Source organism: Pinus tabuliformis, chromosome 6, assembly GCF_031772625.1.
Source record: "Pinus tabuliformis cultivar Carrire ecotype Pingquan chromosome 6, CPIR1, whole genome shotgun sequence".
NCBI classification, from domain to species: Eukaryota; Viridiplantae; Streptophyta; class Pinopsida; order Pinales; family Pinaceae; genus Pinus; species Pinus tabuliformis.
Window position 1 is genome coordinate 1,872,100,401 of NC_142292.1, and position 19,940 is coordinate 1,872,120,340.

Consider the following 19,940-nt stretch of genomic DNA (forward strand, 5'->3'; position numbering starts at 1 on the left):
TAATCTTATTCCTTTCTCATTCTTATTCTTATTCTAGTTATATATAATCCTGCCACCTTAATCAATTTCTTTTATATCTTACTTTGACCCAAATCATTGTCATTTCTATTATTTTAATTATATATTCTAATAAAATTTTAATAATATATTCTAATAAACAAATTATTAAAATTTGCTAATACTTATTTCTAATCTTATCTCTTAATAATATAATATAATATATTCTAATAAAAGTTTTAATAATATATTCTAATAAAACTTTATTAAATTTTGCTAATTCTTATCTCTAATATTTTCCTATAGTTAAATTAATTAATAAAATAAGTTATAATTCCAAATATAAATTTAAATTAATATTAATTTTAGCCTTTTATTACAAAATAGAATTTTTTACTAGTTCCTTCAAATCAAATTTTTAACTAATTTTCCCATGGGGCGTAGAATACATGGTGATGGGGTGTATTGTTAAGTCACTCTGTGATGTGAAGGTCACCAGTTTGAAACTCCGTGGGAAAAAATCCAATCATGTTAAGGGTTGTGTGGCCCAGACCGGGTGCGATCCCCGGGTGATTTTGACGGCTTAGATACCCCTGGGTCATGGTTTCTCAAGCCACAGGTCAAGCCTGATGTAATCTTTGATGAACTTAGACCTCTTGACAATTAAAAAACAAAAGGTTCTTAACTAATTTAATCATTCCCTATTTTAAATTTCCCCATCTTGATTTTTCAATGTTTTAATTCAAATTCCCTTCCAAATCTATTAATTTGCATTTAATTCTAAATGTTTTTGACTTGATTTCTAAACCTTTTATAATTTATTAGTTAATAATTTGAATTCAATCATTTATTTTTGAATTCAACTCTAAATCTTTTATTATTTAATTCTAAATATTTTTTACTTCATTTCTAACTCTTTTATTAATTAATAATTTATTTGAATTCAATATTTTATTATTTCTTAATTCAACTCTAAATCTCTTATTATTTAATAATTTATTATTTTAGTCAATATTAAATAATTAAACATCGGTCTCATTCTAACATTCCCATCCAAATTTATTAATTGCATTTAATTCTAAATGTTTTTGACTCCATTTCTAAATCTATTATTATTTAAATAGTTTATTTGAATTCAATATTTTATAATTTTGAATTCAACTCTAAATCTTTTATTATTTAATAATTTATTCATTTTGGTCTTCTCTAGCGGCTATATTCACTCCAATCTTAATCTAACCTTCTCTAATGGCCTAATTAAAGTGGCTCTAATACCAAATGATATAAACAAAAGTTATCACACAAATGTTGGAATTTCTAAGTCTAATTGTTAGAAATCCTTCCTGTACTTTCTTATTTATTTCTTCCTACTTGTTTTGTTAATTAACAAGTTATTTACCATGTAAATATTGAAAATAAATACAATTACAATCTCAACACATACAGATCATCAACTGAAGGAAAAAACAAACACACAAGTAACACCGTTATTTTTGGACCAATGTCTCCGGAAAAACCCAATGTGGGAAAACTAGTGCAGCTATCTAAGGGTTTTATTATTAAGTAGTTTCAGAATACAATCTGGGTGCCAAAAAAGGCTAACCCAACAGAGAATGCCCTAAGCAGTGGTACCTCTCACTCGAAGACAGATATCAACCCTAATCTGCCCCATGAAATCTCCCAACATCAACCTCTAGGGTCTGCATCAGCCTCTCTGGCCCAGTGTTAGCCTCTCTGGCCCAGCGTCAACCTCTTAGGGCTCTGCGTCAACCTCTGCATCTCCCACATTGGCCCTCCTCAGGCTCTGCGCAGCTCCTAGCTGCCTCTTCGTGGCCTCTAGCTGGCTTTGCATCAACCCTCTCCTAGCTTCTACGCTAATGCTCCCGGTACTATCTCTGCCTCTCTGCTACTGTATTCACTACCCCTCAGCTGCAATTCTAATCACTCTTTCGATTTCCTCAGCAAGCCCTGCCCCAGAAAATCAAATTCTTGATCAACTCGGTGTGTTCTCCAAGTGACCCTCAAGCCTCCTCTTATACTTTTCTCGTTGACAATTCAACGGCCAAGATTAAGTTCCTAATCAACAGCTAAGATTAGATCTGGCTTGATCCATGACTTTTGGACCATTCTAACTCAATTTTATATTAATTCACATTAATATTTTATTTTCCATTAATATTTTATTTTCCCTAAGTTTAGACTTAGGGACTCCATTAAAAATATTAATTATTTTAATATCTCCCAAATTGGTTAGATTCTGCCCAAACCATTTCTGGGTATTGGAGATCTCATGTGCTTTAGCCTCTCCACCAATTTTCGTGGCTAGAGCACATCCGATGCTACCCCAAATCAACAACAAATATTCAAAATATCTAGACTATGAGAATATCCATCATAGGATTAATAATATTTATGCATAAATGTTTGAGTACAAAAGAGATATGATATGATTAATTGTACAATGAGGGCCTTGTATATATATCTAGGCAAATGCCCTTTCACGACGATTTGTGTCTTTTGGAACATGTCCTTTCCTAATCACTAATTCATTAAGATAATGATTATTATTATTTTATATATATTTGTGTTCATAACACTGACGCACGTGTGGACATCATGATGTTCGTGTGTTGTCATGGCATAATTTGATGTGGAGGGCCACCTTCCTTAGCTCGAAGAGTTTATTTTTATCATGAGTTGAGCTTGAAGGTTGGCCCCATGCACTTGGACATCGATATGCCAGTTTGGGGGTTTTATGACTATTGTTTGACTTGGAAAGTCATTCCCATACTTCATGGATGTGCCTTAACATAGTATGGCCATGGGGCACTCACTTGAGACTCATTTTGGAGGTTATAAAATATTATAGCACACTTTTATGGAGCTGCTTTGAAAGACCTAACCCCTTGGAGGCTCTTATATCAACACTTTGGGAATGTTTTGACCATTGGAGGCCCATTCAACCACCTTGGAGGATTTCTATAAGGGTATATTTTACTTTTGAAGAGGATGTTGAGTATCTACATGTATCTAGGAGCCTTTGGAGGCTAAATTTGGCATCATAGGGGCATTATTCATCCTCCTTTTTTTTTTTTGAGGAAATGACCCTTCTTTGGTGGTTTATCTCATCTTATTCATTGAACATGTGGGTTGACCACTTTTATTTTGTTATTGTTTTAGAATAGTTAGTTGTAATTTTATTTTTCATAGGCTAGATCTAAGGAAGCACATGAGATAATATTATTTTATTGTAAAGGAAGTTTAACATCATTTATTTAAGACATGCACTTCCTCATTTGTACTCATGGTTGGAATTTTGGGAGAATTTATGGGGTTAGTGGTTTTCTCTTTGTGGATGAATCTTCTCAATTCTTGAAGCCTCTATTTCCTGATTTTATTTGGTACATAAGGATTAATGGCATAATGCTAAAGTTTTCTACATGCCTTTCAAAATCAATCCATTGAAGAATAACTTTTATCAGTTGGAAGGGAGAAATTTAGAGGTTGTCCTTGTTCTTCCTTTGTTGATTTGGAGATTATTCGGTAACATGCTTTGTCTTTCTTCATGATTCTTTGGCTGAAGTATTAAGTAATTTCATCAAGTCATAGTTTATTTAGGACGGTGAAGGTTTTTCCATTTAAGGTTACCTTATTGTAGACCATGAGTTCATTGTTGATCTTAATTGGATGAGGGATTATTCTTCCTCTTGGTTCTAGTCTCAAACCCTAATCCTTGAAGAAAATTGGTCAGCCTTTGGAGAGCTTCTTATTTACTTCATCACCATTTGATTCACCTTGACTCCATTTCCCTAGTTGGATTTGGCACTAATCTCTATGTTCTTCCATCACTTATTGTAAAAACCTAAAAAACTCCACACCTTTCTTCACCAAGGCTACTCTCGACTTCACCTTCTACTTTATTGCTTGGTCTCAAGAATCCCAATAGGGATACCCCTTGAGTTGGAGGAGAACCAGTCTAAAGTGCAAAGGATAGGTTGCTAAGGTGGTGGTGTTGCCCTTCCTAGAAATTGCCCCTCAAATTATACCTTGTAGATTAGGCCTTTCTTCATCACATACAATTTGGGCAATAACACACTGATTTGATATTATGATGTAAAATAAAAACTTGAAAATACATACAAGTTATTGAAATGACTCATACCCCACCAAATGTTTGGTGTAATTATAAAACAGACATCTCCAAAAATTAGTGGAAGCAACATCCTATGGCAGCTGCCATATTTTATTAAATGTAGTTTAAGTGACATCCTATGCAAGATGCCATATTTTTTATGCCTAGAAGTTGCCATGACGTTTTAATTAATATTCACAATTACTTATTAATGTTTGCGAGGATTCTAATTTTATTTCTATCAAATCTTTTCAATTATTCAATATTTGAACTAAGTAATTTCCTTACAAAGAATGTGGCCAAAACATAACTAAACTAAGCAAATAGATGTTGTCGAAGTTTGTCCTACAAGTAGTCGAATAAAAACAAAGGAATACTAGTACCAATACTGAGGTAGTCAATTAATCAAGCAATCAAAAGTTGGCGTCAATTAATCAAGCAATCAAAAGTTGGCGTAAAAACAAGAAGAAATATTTGTATTGCAATCCTTTTATACATTTAATATTTGGGGCAGGGTCCGCTATGTCAAGAACCCTGATATCCCCTATGATATCCCTTGAGGTTTTAGGGCTTCCCTCCACACATGGCCAAGATGCCTCCCCATGTATCAGCATCCTCAATTTGGTATAATATCGATTATTTACCTTATCATTGCATGCAGAACATCAGCTACAAGTGGAATTAATTTCCCATAGGTACACGCGGGCATTGGCTCATAAGTGAAATCAGTGATTTTGTTAACGGTGGTTCGATTCTAATTATGATTTAGAACATTTGGACAAAACGAACCATAGTACATGAGGGTTAAGCCGAGGAAATAGAAGGCTAAGAAAGTGCTCATCATTTTTAGCACATCAACAATATTCTATATGGGTGTTGGTGAATATAGAAACATGCGAATAGGGCCCCATATGGGGTGGTATCATATATGGTAAGAATTAGCAGTTGACAAGTGGCAATGTATCATATTGTATGTTTCTAATTGTAATCCCTCGATCGAGGAGACAAACTGTAATAAACCACCCACTAACCACTCCATCGATCATTCCACTAAATACTCCATTGATTGATCCATCATTCCAATCTAGGAATATATTCACTTTTATAAATGCAGTGTGCAGTGTGTATAGTTAGGCAATCTCTTCCTTGCATTATGTCTTCTTACGTGTTCACCTACCTTGAGGGTGTCCAAAACAGTGAATTAACATAGAACCCACTCAATTTCCATTTTGTCACTTGTCCTCATTTCTTTAGAGGCAAATAGGGGAAACACTAGCTGCATTTACACGGGGAGAGCACTGTAAGTTAAATCTCCTAATCAAATCCTAGCCACCTTCACTCATTTGTACTAAAACGATAAACTTAGGATTTGGTTTATGGAATGCCCCCTTAGATAGGAAACCATCCTCCAAGACCTAAAAGTGAGGGGCAAGGCTGCCGAGGTGACAGTGAGCAGCCTCCCTATTCTGTCCTTAGGTTTTCCAATTAGAAAAGTTAGGACTTTTCCTCTAGGGAGAATCCGAGAGATAACATTGCCCAAACTCTTACCTTGAAGATCCCCTTTGTCAAAACATTTTCAATATGTAAGTTGAAGTTAAAAGCGTCCAGAGTCGGTTTTCTTGCGGGGGGCGGACTGGCGATCAAGGTTCTAGGGTTCAACAAAGAGAGTGACAGAGGGTAACAGGTACCCATGGAGGCACAGGGAGGAGGGAGCTCCACTCCCTCCTACAGTAATGTGGTTTCAAACAGAGGAAGAGTAGGGAATAAGAACAAGCCTCCACAACCCTTGGAGGTCAAGACAAAAAACACTGAAACTCAGAAGGCGGAAGGCAGCAAAACCCATGCAGAACAAGGGACCCACGAAGAAGACCGACAGGAGGAGAAAGCGGAAGACAGAGGTCAGGGAACAGAGAACAGAACCAAGATGGGGCCTTGTAAACCCAAGACCATAACTAAACCTTGGGTTATACTGAATGATCCAGCTCTGCAAGAGCACAGGGATCACATGGCAAACTATGCCATCATATGCAAATTTATGGGAATCTGGCCGTCAGAGAAAGCGTTGTACACTTGGATAAAATACAACTGGAAACCAAAGGGGGAGTTAAATATACATCTTGGATCCAAAGGTTTTTTTACAGTGGTGTTCACGAACATGGAGGACAGAGACAGGATTTTTGAAGGAGGACCATACTTCTTTGCAGCTGCTGGTCTCTATATGTGGCCATGGACGATGAACTTTGTGCCAGAACGAGAAACCTTCACTTTGGTACCGGTATGGATTAGACTCTACTCCTTACCTTTAGATTACTGGATGCCAAAGTCTTTAAAAGCTATAGGCAATAAATTAGGTCATTTCTTAAAGATTTCAGAGGCAACTCTACGAGGAAAATATACCTCCTATGCCCGTATATGTGTGGAGATGGACCTATCAGGAGCCCTTCCAGATGAGGTCATTCTAGAAGTCTATGACGAGGAATGGGTTCAAACAGTTGACTATGAACATATCCCGTTCAGATGTCACAAATGTCATGAGCATGGGCACCTATCTAGAGATTGTCCTCTTAATAGAAGGGAGGAATACCTAAACACCAGCAAAGGGAAAGATCAGACAGGTTTCACCAAAGTAGGAGGAAAAGGAAAAGGAGGGGGAAGGAAGACACAAAAGAACCCTACTGAGAATGATAACAAAACAAGAAGTTACAACAGTTTTGAGATCTTAGGAGAAAAAGAAGTAGATGGAGGTGATCAAAAGAGTACAGAGAATCAGACAGCAAGGGGGAAAGGAAAAGAGACCAGCATGGAGTTCACTCAGGAATAGAATGAACACACGACGGACCCTTTGAGTACCATGGAAATAGAAAAAGACCAGGAAATGACTCAAAGTGAAAGTGGTACAGAGGACCAAGACTTACAGGAGATCCTGGAAAGGGAGAACCTAGAGCTGGAAAAGTTTCTAGAACAAGGAGGAAACCTAGGAATAAACTCCATACCTTAGGAGGATGTGGACAAGGTACAACAGATATTCCTTAACAAGTCACATCAAACAGCTGCAAGAGTCAAAAGAGGACATGATAACCAGGAAAATAAAGGGACTTCCTCAATAGGATTAATAACAGGAAAATTAACAAAAAATCCAAGCAAGAGGAGGGGAAGAAAAAGACAGAAAGAACTGTTGCTAGAGTGTGGCAAACTCATGATTGACTCAGGAAGGATGAAAGACCTTTCCAGTTACTCCTTTAAAACCCCACCTCAATGAAAATCACAACCTGGAACATTAGAGGACTAGGGAGTAGAAGAAAACAAAGGAATCTAGGTAACAAGATCAGAGAGGAAAAACCTGACATAGTATTCATACAGGAAACAAAATGCTCAGTGGAGATGATCCGCGAAAAACATAGCAAATGGTTAAATAGATATGAATACCTTGAAGTTAAGGCAAATAAATCTGTTGGTGGCATTCTCACTCTATGGGATCCACAGAAATTTGGTGTGATTGATGCGGAGGCATCCAGACATCACCTTTCTCTGATTTTCCAACCGGTGGGTGATAGGCAATGTTACATGATCACCAATGTCTATGGTCCGCAGCCAATGGAGGACAAACTTTGACTCCTCACAACACTGGAGGATATGAAGAAGAGATACCCAGCTCTACCCTGGATTCTTGGAGGTGATTTTAACATGACAAAATCACTCACGGAGAAGAAAGGAGGAACTAGAACACTTGGTAGGGATTCAGTTGCCTTCCAGAACTTCATCACCAATATGAAATTGGTTGATATGGAAACCAGCAATGGAATCTTCACTTGGAATAACAAAAGAGGGGGCCCTACCCAAGTAGCCTCAAAATTAGACAGATTTATTATTTCAGAGGAACTTCTTCTCATGGGAAGTAGCATGACTGCGCTCATCCTACCTTTTGGAGGTTCAGATCACTGGCCTATCCAATTGGAAGCTTCTCTATTTGGTAAACCAAGGAACTCCCCCTTCAGGTTTGAGAACGCTTGGCTCACACATTCAGATTTCCTCACAAACATTGAAAAATGGTGGAAGGAAGAGCTACACCTTCAAGGTACAAAGATGTTCCTTCTACACTGCAGGCTCAAACACATTAAAGGCAGACTCAAAGAGTGGAATAAAAAGGAATTTGGCAATATCTTCAAAGCTAAAGGAGATGTGGAAAAGAAACTAAAGGAAATAAACCATATTCTTATCACAGAAGGCTATACAAATGAAAGGAAAGAGATGGCAGAGTCACTCCAGCATGAATGGGAAAACAGATGTCTACAAGAGGAAATATTCTGGAGACAGAAATCCAAAGTACAATGGATTAAGGAAGGGGAGAGAAACACCAAATTCTTTCACAGATCCACCATAGCTCACAGAAACAACAATAGAATTTAGAGAGATTTTTCGTCGAAAATCACATGGAATACCATTTGTCGACGCGTTTCGAACCAACAAGTGTGGTTCATCGTCAGGACAAGTTGAAGAAACAGATCTAGCTAAGCAAGTTAAATAGGCAGAACGGAGCCTCCTGACCAACGGCTAGTTTGACTCATAGTTTTAAAAACCGGCCACAAAAACCGGTTACCGGTCAAACCGGCCGGTTAGATAGCTGGCCGGTCCGAACCGGCCTAATAAACCCGGTCAGCTCCCTCCTGTGCCCAAAATCTGGCCCTAGCCGGTCAAAACCGGCCAGTTTAGGACGGAACCGGCCGGTTTGTATCAAACCGTCCGGTTCCGTCCTAAACCGGCCGGTTTATGGACAGCCCACCGAAACATGACAAAAAGCGCAGAATATCCTGTAAAAGCTCAAAACTTTGTTCATACCTCTGATTTGTAATGGCATTGTAAGCAACACCAATTTATATACTGAAAATCATGTCCGTATTTAGTAATTACCATGCAAAATACCTTGAGCAACAATTCTATTTAGTCATCTCAAAAAAAAATCAAAAAATAATCTTACACTTGCAGAAAAGTATTTCCAAACAGTAGCACAAAATGTGGAAGGTTATATAGAATGAACATCATATCCTCTTCCATAGAAAAACTAAAACAGAAATAAAATCAGAGTATGCTGTGGACTCTTTTGTTTTAACATCTACGATCAATAACGCGCCATTAGCCAGAAGCTGATGGCATACCTCATCACACCACAACAAAAGGCATAAAATGAACTAACTTCATTCTCAAAAACAGATTGACAGTGGAAAAGGAGAAATACTCAAACAATGCCAGATCCCTGAAAACACAGAATGGACGAGATAAACAGCCCAACTGGCAGACTCCAAATAAGGCAGCCCTTAAATGAATGTCAAACTGATGCAACACTGAATACTTATCCTGTAAAAACTGTCAGTGACTCTTGGCAAACCAACAATCACCGAAAATATACTTCAGTCTCTGACAGACTACACACAAGGAAAAGGCCACTGGAAAGCCCATTTTTTACCAAATGGACCATGGATGGAATCTATTGGCTTGGAATCATCGTTTTACATCTTAAAAATAGTTTTGTTTCATTAAAAATTAATTATTTAATGTATTTTTTAAAAACCGGTTCGTTTAGACCAAACCAGTCCCGGTTAGACCGGTTCCGGTCGGTAAACCGGTTCATTAGGTGGACCGGTCCGGTCACCGGTTCCGGTTTTAAAAACACTGGTTTGACTCTAGGACCGGGGTCAAAAATATTTTATTAGCTTAGTTAAATAGGCTCAAACTAGCCGTTGGTCAGGAGGCTCCGTTCTGCCTATTTAACTTGCTTAGCTGGATCTGTTTCTTCAACTTGTCCTGACGATGAACCACACTTGTTGGTTCGAAACGCGTCGAAAAATGGTATTCCATGTGATTTTCGCCGAAAAATCTCTCTAAATTGATATGGATCACAGAAGCCTGAACTCTAACAATAGAATTGTGAAACTTATAGATCAGCATGGAATAGAAAGAAACACTCATGAAGAGATGGAAAAGGTTCTAGTCCAGCATTTTCAAAAAATTGCTGAGGAAACCTCGGAAGATAGATATCAGTTTACGAAAAGATTTACTCAGTACATTCCTAAATTGGTTTCTAGAGAAGATAATTACAATCTCAACAGACCAGTAACAGAGGAAGAGATTGAGGAAGTCATTAAAGAGATGCACAATGGGAAAGCACCAGGCCCGGATGGCTTCAATGTGGACTTTTTCAAAACATGTTGGAGGATAGTAAAACAGGATATTCTGGAGGTAGTGGAAGACTCTCGAAGATTTAAGACAGTCTTGAAGGCGCTCAATGAATCTTTCATAGCCTTAATCCCCAAACAGGAAAAGGCCACCTCTCCAGACAAATTTAGACCTATAGCATTATGCAATGTGGTATACAAAATAATATCCAAAGTAATTGCCAACCGTCTCAAACCACTCCTCCCGACCCTAGTGTCAGAGGAGCAAACGAGCTATGTGGAAGGAAGACAAATTCTTAATAACATAATTCAAGCACATGAAGTGGTTCATTCACTCATTACCAATAAACAGGCAGGGATGATAATTCAGTTGGACATAGCAAAGGCCTATGACAAACTTAGTTGGTCGTACATAAGAGCAGTATTAAAAGCCTATGGCTTTGATTACAATTGGATTAAATGGGTCATGGCGCTAGTTACCACTGCCAACTGTTCAATTCTTCTCAATGGCTCTCCCTCCAAAACCTTCAAGCCTACTAGAGGTCTCAGGCAAGGCGATCCTCTTTCTCCTTTCCTTTTCATTCTAATGATGGAAGGGTTAGGGAGAGCAATCAAAGCTGCTAAGGAGGAAGGGAGAATTCAGGGTCTAAGACTCACTCAAGGTGGGGACACGGTGACACATCAGCAATTTGTGGATGATACTATGCTTCAAGGCACACCCACTGTCAAGGAAGCCAAAGCATTTAAGCAGATTCTGAGTGAGTTTGCTATGGCAGCAGGCACAGAGGTAAGTCTTACTAAATCAAAGATTTTCTTTTTCAATACGGATATTTCAATACAAAGAAATATTTCCAAAATTTTGGGCTTTCAAAGAGAGTCATTGCCCGCGAAGTACTTGGGAGTTCCCCTCACTGACAAACCGCTACACAAGGAAATCTGGGAGCCTGTTCTAAATAAGCTAAAAGATAAGATTAGCAAATGGACAAATAGAGCCCTAAATCTAGCAGGGAGGTTGATTTTAACTATGTCTATCCTCCAAAGTATCCCTATCTATATGCTATCAACCATTCCGGCACCAACTGGTGTAATTACTAATATAAGAAACATTCAGAGAGACTTTCTCTAGGGGAAAGGTGAAGAAAAGAAGAAATGGGCCCTAGTGGCATGGGACAAGGTATGCAAACCAAAGTCCCATGGTGGCTTGGGTCTTCATGACCCAGGAATTCTTAACAGAGTTCTTGGAGCCAAAATTTGGTGGAGATGGCTAAAGGAAATACAAGCCCCCTGGGCAAAACTATGGAAGCAAAAGTATGCAAGAGATTGGCAGGAGAAGAACCTCATAAGAATGACAAGACAAGTAAAAGGTTCTTCAATTTGGAATAGGGCATGGGAGAACAAGGCCCTAGTCCAAAATCATAGTTTCTGGGAGATCAGAAATGGAAATCTGGCCTGGTTCTGGGAGGATAATTGGCAGCAGGAGGACAATCTCCGTAGTGAAGAATTAGCAGACATTCACACAGATACCATCAACAAAGGATTAAGGAGGGTAAGTGACTATTGGGATCAATCAAGGAACAATGGGAAATGGAGAATATGGAAACTTCCAGATTACAGTGGAATGGGCATGATGCATACTCAAGCTATAGCCCTTAACGGTCTTTTGGAAAAGAGGCAAATCTTAAACTCAACCTTGGACGATCAATTAAGATGGGGAAAGAACAAGGCAGGTCTCTTCACCCTTAAGGAGGCCAAAAGGATAGACTCAGGGCTTAACTTTCCAAACACTGATAAGACGTGGAAAGAACTCTGGGATAATCCTCATTGGATGAAAGTCAAACTGTTCAAGTGGCTGGTTCAACAGGGCAAGATTCTGACATGGGATAACCTAAGAAAAAGAGGCTTTGTTGGCCCCTCAAGATGTCACCTATGTGGACAACAAGAAGAAACTACTAATCATCTCCTGAATAGATGCACATTCACTACAATACTTTGGAATTGGGTTGGAGATGTCTTCGAGCAGACAGACAGACATGTAAATGACATCATTGCTACTTTGAAAAAATGGCGGAAATTTTTTTCGGATAATGAGATCATTAACTCTGCCTGGGCGCTGACCCCAGGGTTCATAATCTGGAATGTTTGGAAGGAGCGCAACAATAGGATTTTCAAGGATAAGGCGAGCCCGGTGAGCAGCATCCTAAAGCTAATCCTTAAACAACTCAAAGAGACTGTTCATATCCTGGGAGGTGTCGCTACTGGTAAACCCATAGGACAAAGAGAGGCCAGAATCCTAGAGAAGTTAGAGCTCAAGGTTCATCTCCCTCAGTGTTCTATGCAGATCAACAAGAATACCTCAGCAGAAAAGGCTTCCTGGCAACCCCCTTCACATGGTTTTTTAAAATTTAACATAGATGGGGCCTCAAAAGGGAATCCAGGAGAAGCAAGTTATGGAGGGGTCATGAGGGATGAGGAAGGAAACATACAAGTCATCTTCCACAGTTATCTAGGAAAAGCAACCAACAATATGGTTGAGCTCATGGCGATGGAATTATGCTTGGAAATACTACTCAAGTACAACATTCACAATGTCATCATTGAGGCTAACTCAGAATTAGTCATTAATTCGGTGAAGAGGATAAACGCTGGCGCTGCACCAGAGAAAATCTCAGGACACTGGCGGCTTCTGCAAGTCTACCAAAGAATCCAATCACACCTAAGAATGCTAAGAACTCTTAGGTTGGTGCATGTCCGTAGGGAAGCCAACAAAGTTGCGGACTGGCTTGCCAATGAGGGGGTTCGAAACAAGCATATCGACTTGTGCTGCTGGTGGGAGGAGGTAATAGATGACAGGTTGAAGGAGGAATGCTCATCCTGGGCCCTCAGCGACAGACAGCAGTATCAGGAAAAATCAAGAGAAAGAATTTTACTTCATGACAACGATGAATAAGTTCACTTCAGACGGCTTATCAGAGGATATGCACTGTTAGTTTTCTAAGGGCGCTTCTAGAAACAAAGGCAGTAATCGAGACAGAAGATATCTGATCACAGGAGAAGTGATTCCATGGGAGACGAACGCCACAGAGGCCACCCTTTCGGCTATGTCTTCCTCGGGCAATGCGTGGGAGGTCAAAGGAAGAGATTACTGGGGTCAAAAACTGCTCGAGATATACCACCTGCTTCAGGCGCCCTCTGACCCGGGAGAGGTTTTCTCGAAGGACAAGCGATGCCATTCAGCAAGCGACGCGTGGAGGTGGATGAACAGTGATTACCGCCTTCATCGTTGGGTAATCCGCGAGCGGATGTGCGATCCGATTTGGTTTGTGGCCGTCAGATCCGGAGAGGGAAGATCAACGGCCACCTTTTGGCGTGCAAGTTGGTGGGCCCGAAAGGATAAAACCACTAATGGTTTACCACCTTCATCGGGCGCCATCCAAACCAAAGACGGTTTTAATGAAAAGCCAGCGATTCCACTCAGGAAGCAACACGTGGTGGAGGACCGGAAAAGCAAACCGCCTTCATCGCGCGGTATTCAGCGGGCTTTTAAGCCGCGCGATATGGACACCAGCCGTTGGATCAGAAGGAAAAGATCAACGGTCAGCGTTGATCGTGCAACTTAAGGGTTTTTCTGCGGGCTTCGCCTCCGCGCGGGTTGAATTTTGACCGCCGGATTGTTAGAAGACAGATCAGCAGACTTTGGACCACTTGCCCGCTTTTGGTTCCAGGGCAGTCTAGGCCTTGTTTCTGTTTGATTTTTGGAGGGTTTTATGGGTACTTTGGGTATTTTCACTCTCCCTTTGTGGGAGTTTGCGCCTCTGTGCGTCTGTTGTAACCTGTGTAAAATATTTTTTACCTAAGTTAATAGAAGGACCGTCTCTTGCTTAAGCAAAAAAAAAAAAAAAGCTTCCAGAGTCTCTAAATCAGAGATCAGATTTCTTTCTAAGATTTAAATCTGCTGTAACAGTGCTGAAATAACGCAAAAAAGGGGACCAGAAACATCTCCAAATAATCATGAGGAGTAACAGATTGTTTGGAGAATGTCATTTTCTAGATCGTACTGCCCTCTCTAGGATATGGCAGCGCTTGCAGATTTCGGCATTATTCATTCTATGGATGATAAGGTGCAAGTCTGTTTTTGAACATGAGGTTAGCTCACAGTCTATTTTTTGTTATATGTGGTGAGGAGGTACACCATCGGCTCTTACCAAAGGATGATCCGCTGATCAAAGATGCCCAATCTCTAGACCGGATAGCTTGTTTTAATTTCTCTGTATTAGTAGCACTGTGGAAGAGATTATGACATCCATTATATATACCTTTCCACTTTCTGCTTTAATATTTGTAAATATAAGATGTATTTTTAAATAGATAAAAATGTTCACTACTACAAAAAATGGTTGGAAACCTTGGAAAATAATATGTTGAAACTCGATTCCACAATAAGAAACATGCTTTATCAATTCTCTATAGAATATACTCATGCAAGATATAATGCAACGATAAATAGAAGTTGTGCACAAAGATCCACATTAGATTAAAAAACATAATTACTTACTTCATTCCACAACTTCCCCTGAGATAGGCGTGGATAAACAGGCGCTTTTGGGTTTAAAAAGCTGATTGTGTTTGAAATTGCCAGTAACACCGGCTGTTGTTCAACAATCAAGGCATAAAGGATTAGTCAATAATGAAGTTAGCCACAAAATTTCACAGCTTTCACATTACTTATGAAAGCTAAGGCAGTTTAAAAGAAAAGAAAAAATAGAGCACAAAATTTCATTTCATTTTCCATGTTAACGATGTTTAATCTAAAAGGTCAAAAACTTAGTCCAGTGGAAAGAAATTTCATATATATATATATATATATATATATATCCAATTTCCCACTGCCTGAAACAAAATATATTTACAGTGTTTCACATGTTACAGGCAAACAAATTGAAGGAATTATATTTAATTTCTATTATTCAGGAATCAAAATGGTAAAAACAAAAGAGATAGAGATGGGAAGAATACAAATTCTATTTTATTAAATTAAGAGTTTTATTTTCACTATGAAGATGTTTACCACAAACTTTAACCTAATTAAGTCAATGTAAATGATACATCTTTCGTTTCAGTTTATCCACTCTGAAAATATATATCATTTAACATTTTCTAAACCAAACCTATAAATGATACAAATGTCATCTATTTTAATTTATCCCTGATGTGTGAGAAAATGAAACACACATAGAAAGTAAAATATGCAAGACAGAATTCGCAGCATTGTAAACATGCTATACACTCTATTTTCATTAGGTCAATATACAAGTACAAATTTTGAAGACAATATTTTTTCAAGAGATCATATTTGACTAAGATTCCTAAGAAGCATTAGTTGGATATTTGAAACCAATAGTCAAGGTAAGTGAAATATACAAATATAAAATACAAATATAACATACCCTTGACTCAGTCTCATCATTTCCCCCCGGCTTTGATAAAACTTTCCTCAAATTCTATTGTAGATGAGGCAAATGCTATTAAAAAGCTGATTGGGACAGCCACTTAGCTTCATTAGGTAAGATTCCTTTGCAGCACACCAATTAGTTGGTGGTTTGCCTTTGTCTAGTGGTTTCCGTACATGTTACATACATCAATCAATGTATCTTAGAGGTAAGGGGGCAAGCTTGGAAACTCATGCATGGAGAAGATTTGGGGATCTCTAAAGTGGACTTGAGGAGCTAAACACTTTGTCCAAGTATTTGAAGAATAGCGATAGGTTTTTTTTTCCCTTAATTGTCTGAAAAATTGAGAACCTAAATTGCAAACCCTAGGGTGAGTTAATTTTGTTTGGATTTATAATCATTCAAAAGAAATCCTAGAATAGTTTGTATCCTGGACTCCATTTTCCCTAGATTGAGAAGGCACTAGTCTATCTGACTTGTGGCATTCTTCTAAAACACTAAAATAAATTTTCTTTTGTCTCATGGTAAATTAGGTTTAAATTGCAGCAAAATCTTGCGTTTTAAGAATTTAATGACTTGATGTATGCCCTAGGGTTAGGTCTTGTTTAAAAGTGCATTAGAAAAGGTAATTTAAATTTTTGTATGCATTATCAGCCATTCCTTAGTGCTGATGTCAAACCTTATCTTTTGTTACATGCTTTATTAACTGTCAAAATTTGTTGTAATTTTGTCCTTAGTTAACTCTTAAATTTAGCCTTCATTTCATATAATTTTTACACAATTTTAGCCACTAAATTTGCTACTATTATAAACTATTGTTTTGCTACCATTTGCTGATCTAAACCCTCTTTTAATAGCAACCTTGAGTTTTCTTTTATTTGGTGTGTTGGAGTAACCTATTTGAGACTCCTTAGGTTAACCAATAGTGTTTAGATTGACCCATAGGTCCTTTGAACCAAAATCTTGAACTTACTCCATCTACTGCAAGTCTGTACCTAGTTTGTCATACCCTTATCCAGTGGATTTTTGTTGTAGGATCCTTATGGGGGCATTTAGCCTAAGATCCTTGGGTTTCTTGATCCCTAAGCCCTACTAGGGAAGTCTTCCTTGTGTTGAACCCTTCACTAAAGAGAGGGGAGTAGTTACTAGAGTGATAGTGGTAACACTCCTATGTGTTGCACATTGTCTAGGTCACCTAGTAAAACTTTGCACTAGGTGATAGATCTTGTAACAAGGTCCCTTCAAGAGGACACTTGGATGGTTAAGAACAACTGCAAACTGCTTTTGCACATAGCACATTTGGCTACAATTGGTTTTGTGTGGAAACATGAATGTAACGTTACATTCCCCCTTTACGGGAATTGAGGAGCTTCGAGTAAGAATTGGCTTTGGTCCTAAGAGTTAACCTTGGTGCATTTTGTTTTGATGTTGGGTCACTCTCTACGGGAGCCTAGGTTCATATGTTAGCCTTTTTAGTTTATGCAAACTGAGATTTCTCCAATAATTAGTTTGCATCATTATATACTTATTTGTTCTCAAAAGTAATGTATGAAGCATTTTAAAAAAATATGTGAAAAGTGATCAAAGTTTACCAAGTTTATATGTGAAAAGTGATCAAAGTTTACCAAGTCTCCAATAAACTGCAATTAAGTTGGTAATTGATTGATTTAGAGTCTATACTAAGACACCCAAAAGAGATAAGAATAAGGTACAAAGTCTATTAAAGCACAAAATATAAGAGTACAAATATAATATATGTTCACTAGACAAAGACTCATCATGGGGCCTACATTGAATCAACAAACAATGATGTGAATGCTAGAATCCAATTCTGATCCATCTTCTTCAACAAGTTGACACTGGTGACATCATATAATACCAGGGTCCAGCATCAAAGGGGAACCCATTTTGAACGGGTGCACATGAAACTTGGAGTCGTATATGGCACAAGCAATTTGTTGTACGGAAAATTGGACCCTATATATGGATTTGACATCGTGTATGACCAATTGCAGTAACTTCAATGCCAAGTCTAGGAGATATCTAGTCGGTGTGTGTGCACACACAAAAGATGGTTGTAGGTTCCTTAACCACAATAATGGAAATGAAGGATATGGATACCACTTAACTATACTTGAAATATTTAATTTCAACCAAAGCATCTGGACACCTTTGCAATAACACTTCAGGATACATAGTAGTAGACTCAGCACTTTCCTTTTCAACCTCCATGCCCTCATTCTGCAGGCTCATCACCTGCTTGATCCTAGTTAAAGTAATGCATATGAACTGTTCAACCATGTCCCATGTGTTATGATCATACTACTTGACAACTTCAATGGTGGGGTACTCCATCATTTCGAAGTTTGGGAGCTTGAGGGCCAAAATGCCACTGTCCCTCATCACATTGTAGGAAGAAGAGGTCTTTTAACAGTTTTGAAGATAGCCAGTGAAAGTTACATGATGCATGTTTTAAATAGTAATATAGAAGGGCTTTGAAATTACATAATTGTTCTGTCTCCATCACCTTGACTTAACTGGAAAAGGCTGTGTGAATGTTTGAATATAGTTCTATTTAAGTCAAAATTACTTGCTATAGAAGAGATTTTTGAATTTATTATCCACTATATGTAGATATCTTCTCTTAATGGATGAGAACTTACATTTGTGAGTCCACCTGCAAACAATGCAAAGGCAAAGTCGGCTCGCTGATTGATCAATCGTAGCTTTAAAGATCCATTTCCTGTTTTCACATAGTTTGCTGTCGAATAATTTGCATACTGAAACTGCAAATTGACAGAATTCACCCAACTAAGTCTTGTAAGAACTTTGGCATGATTTATTTTCTGTCTAAAGGACATATGATATTGAAATGCAATTAGCTCATAACTATTTGGTTTATCCTCGCTGATTATAAAAGCAGAAAGAGATGCCAGAAACAAACTTGTAACCTTTATAGGTGCAGTGCACAATAGCGGAGACTGATCTTCCTCTGGTCCACTTTCCGGAGAACAGGTGGAGCCACTGAAACAATTCCCGATGCAAGAGTATTAGTCTCAACTTCTTCCTTGGAGAAACAACTATTGCCAATAACATCAACTTAATCTGAGAATATGTTTAACTTCACCAGAAACCTCATAAGCAAATACTACACTCATTCGCACCAATCTTTCCATGAATTTCAGCTCAACTTAAAATATCCTCCAAAGTAGTAAAAAGAATAAGGAAAAATATGGTGGCTATTATAAATGTTTAAAGCAAAGTAGCAGTGATAAGCACAGTTAAACATTGTTTGAATTTGAAAATACAATGGTAGAATACTAGAAATAGCCACTACAATACGCAAACCCAATAGTGCAGATATCATCTAAGAACCCTTCTATTACTTGAATTTTGCAGGAGAGAAAACTCCAATCCAGTCTGTTGCTGCTGGAGAAGCACATCCAAATTTCACATTCACCCATTGAACTGTTTCTCCCTGCAATATTTGTGGAATAAATCATGTAAGTAGAGAACAAGCAATTTACAAGAAACATTATTTCGAATTGTTTTTCTGCAAAAGAGATCCCAAATTTTTAAATAACTGTTCACTCTCTGTGTCTGTATAACATTATATGAATGGGAAACCAGAAGAATATAAAACTGGCAAAACGATAAAACAAGATACAAGCTAAATATAAACATCAATGCGTATAAGTCAACACAATGTCTCAAACTCATTTGAGAATCACAGGATATCATAAATAAAATTAGAAACAATAAATATAGAAGATAACATTTGTGGTTGTTACTGCAAAATCTAGCAACCTAGTGCATACCCTCACCAGTTACTCTAGGTCTAGGGAAACAATGAGATCAACCACTGTTGCCACCTTAGTGGCCGTTCTCCTACTGTTTTGTGGTTGGATGCTATCCCCACAAGGAAGGCTTCCCCAACAAGCCTTAGAGATTAAGTAACCCAAGAAATCCCAGGCTAAATACCATCCTAGGAATCTGTTAAATTTGTACCCTAGAATGATGTTCAATGAGGAATGACTCAAGGTGAAAAAGAGGTGACGAGTTGAAAGTACCTATGGCTAAGTCTAAAGGGATAAGATAAGTCCTGATGATGCTCAAATAAATTCCAAACACACCACCATTCAATTTAAAGGTTGCTGTTATAAATTAGGGTTTTACATGAAGACAATTTAACAA

The 19,940-nt window shown here is 38.1% G+C and overlaps 1 protein-coding gene across 3 annotated transcripts in view; it reads right to left on the reverse strand.

Moving 5' to 3' along the window:
* The window catches only part of LOC149266617 (nucleotide pyrophosphatase/phosphodiesterase-like), a 409,817-nt gene that overhangs the window by 231,971 nt on the left and 157,906 nt on the right, over positions 1 to 19,940 (reverse strand). For all 3 annotated transcript variants that reach the window (XM_089430764.1, XM_089430774.1, XM_089430769.1), the window contains exons 3-6: positions 19,133 to 19,224; positions 18,698 to 18,770; positions 18,410 to 18,532; positions 14,852 to 14,944 (exon numbers count right to left, since the gene is read on the reverse strand). In XM_089430764.1, the coding sequence (XP_089286890.1) occupies positions 14,852 to 14,944; positions 18,410 to 18,532; positions 18,698 to 18,770; positions 19,133 to 19,224 (381 nt within the window). The remainder of the gene's footprint in view (positions 1 to 14,851; positions 14,945 to 18,409; positions 18,533 to 18,697; positions 18,771 to 19,132; positions 19,225 to 19,940) is intronic.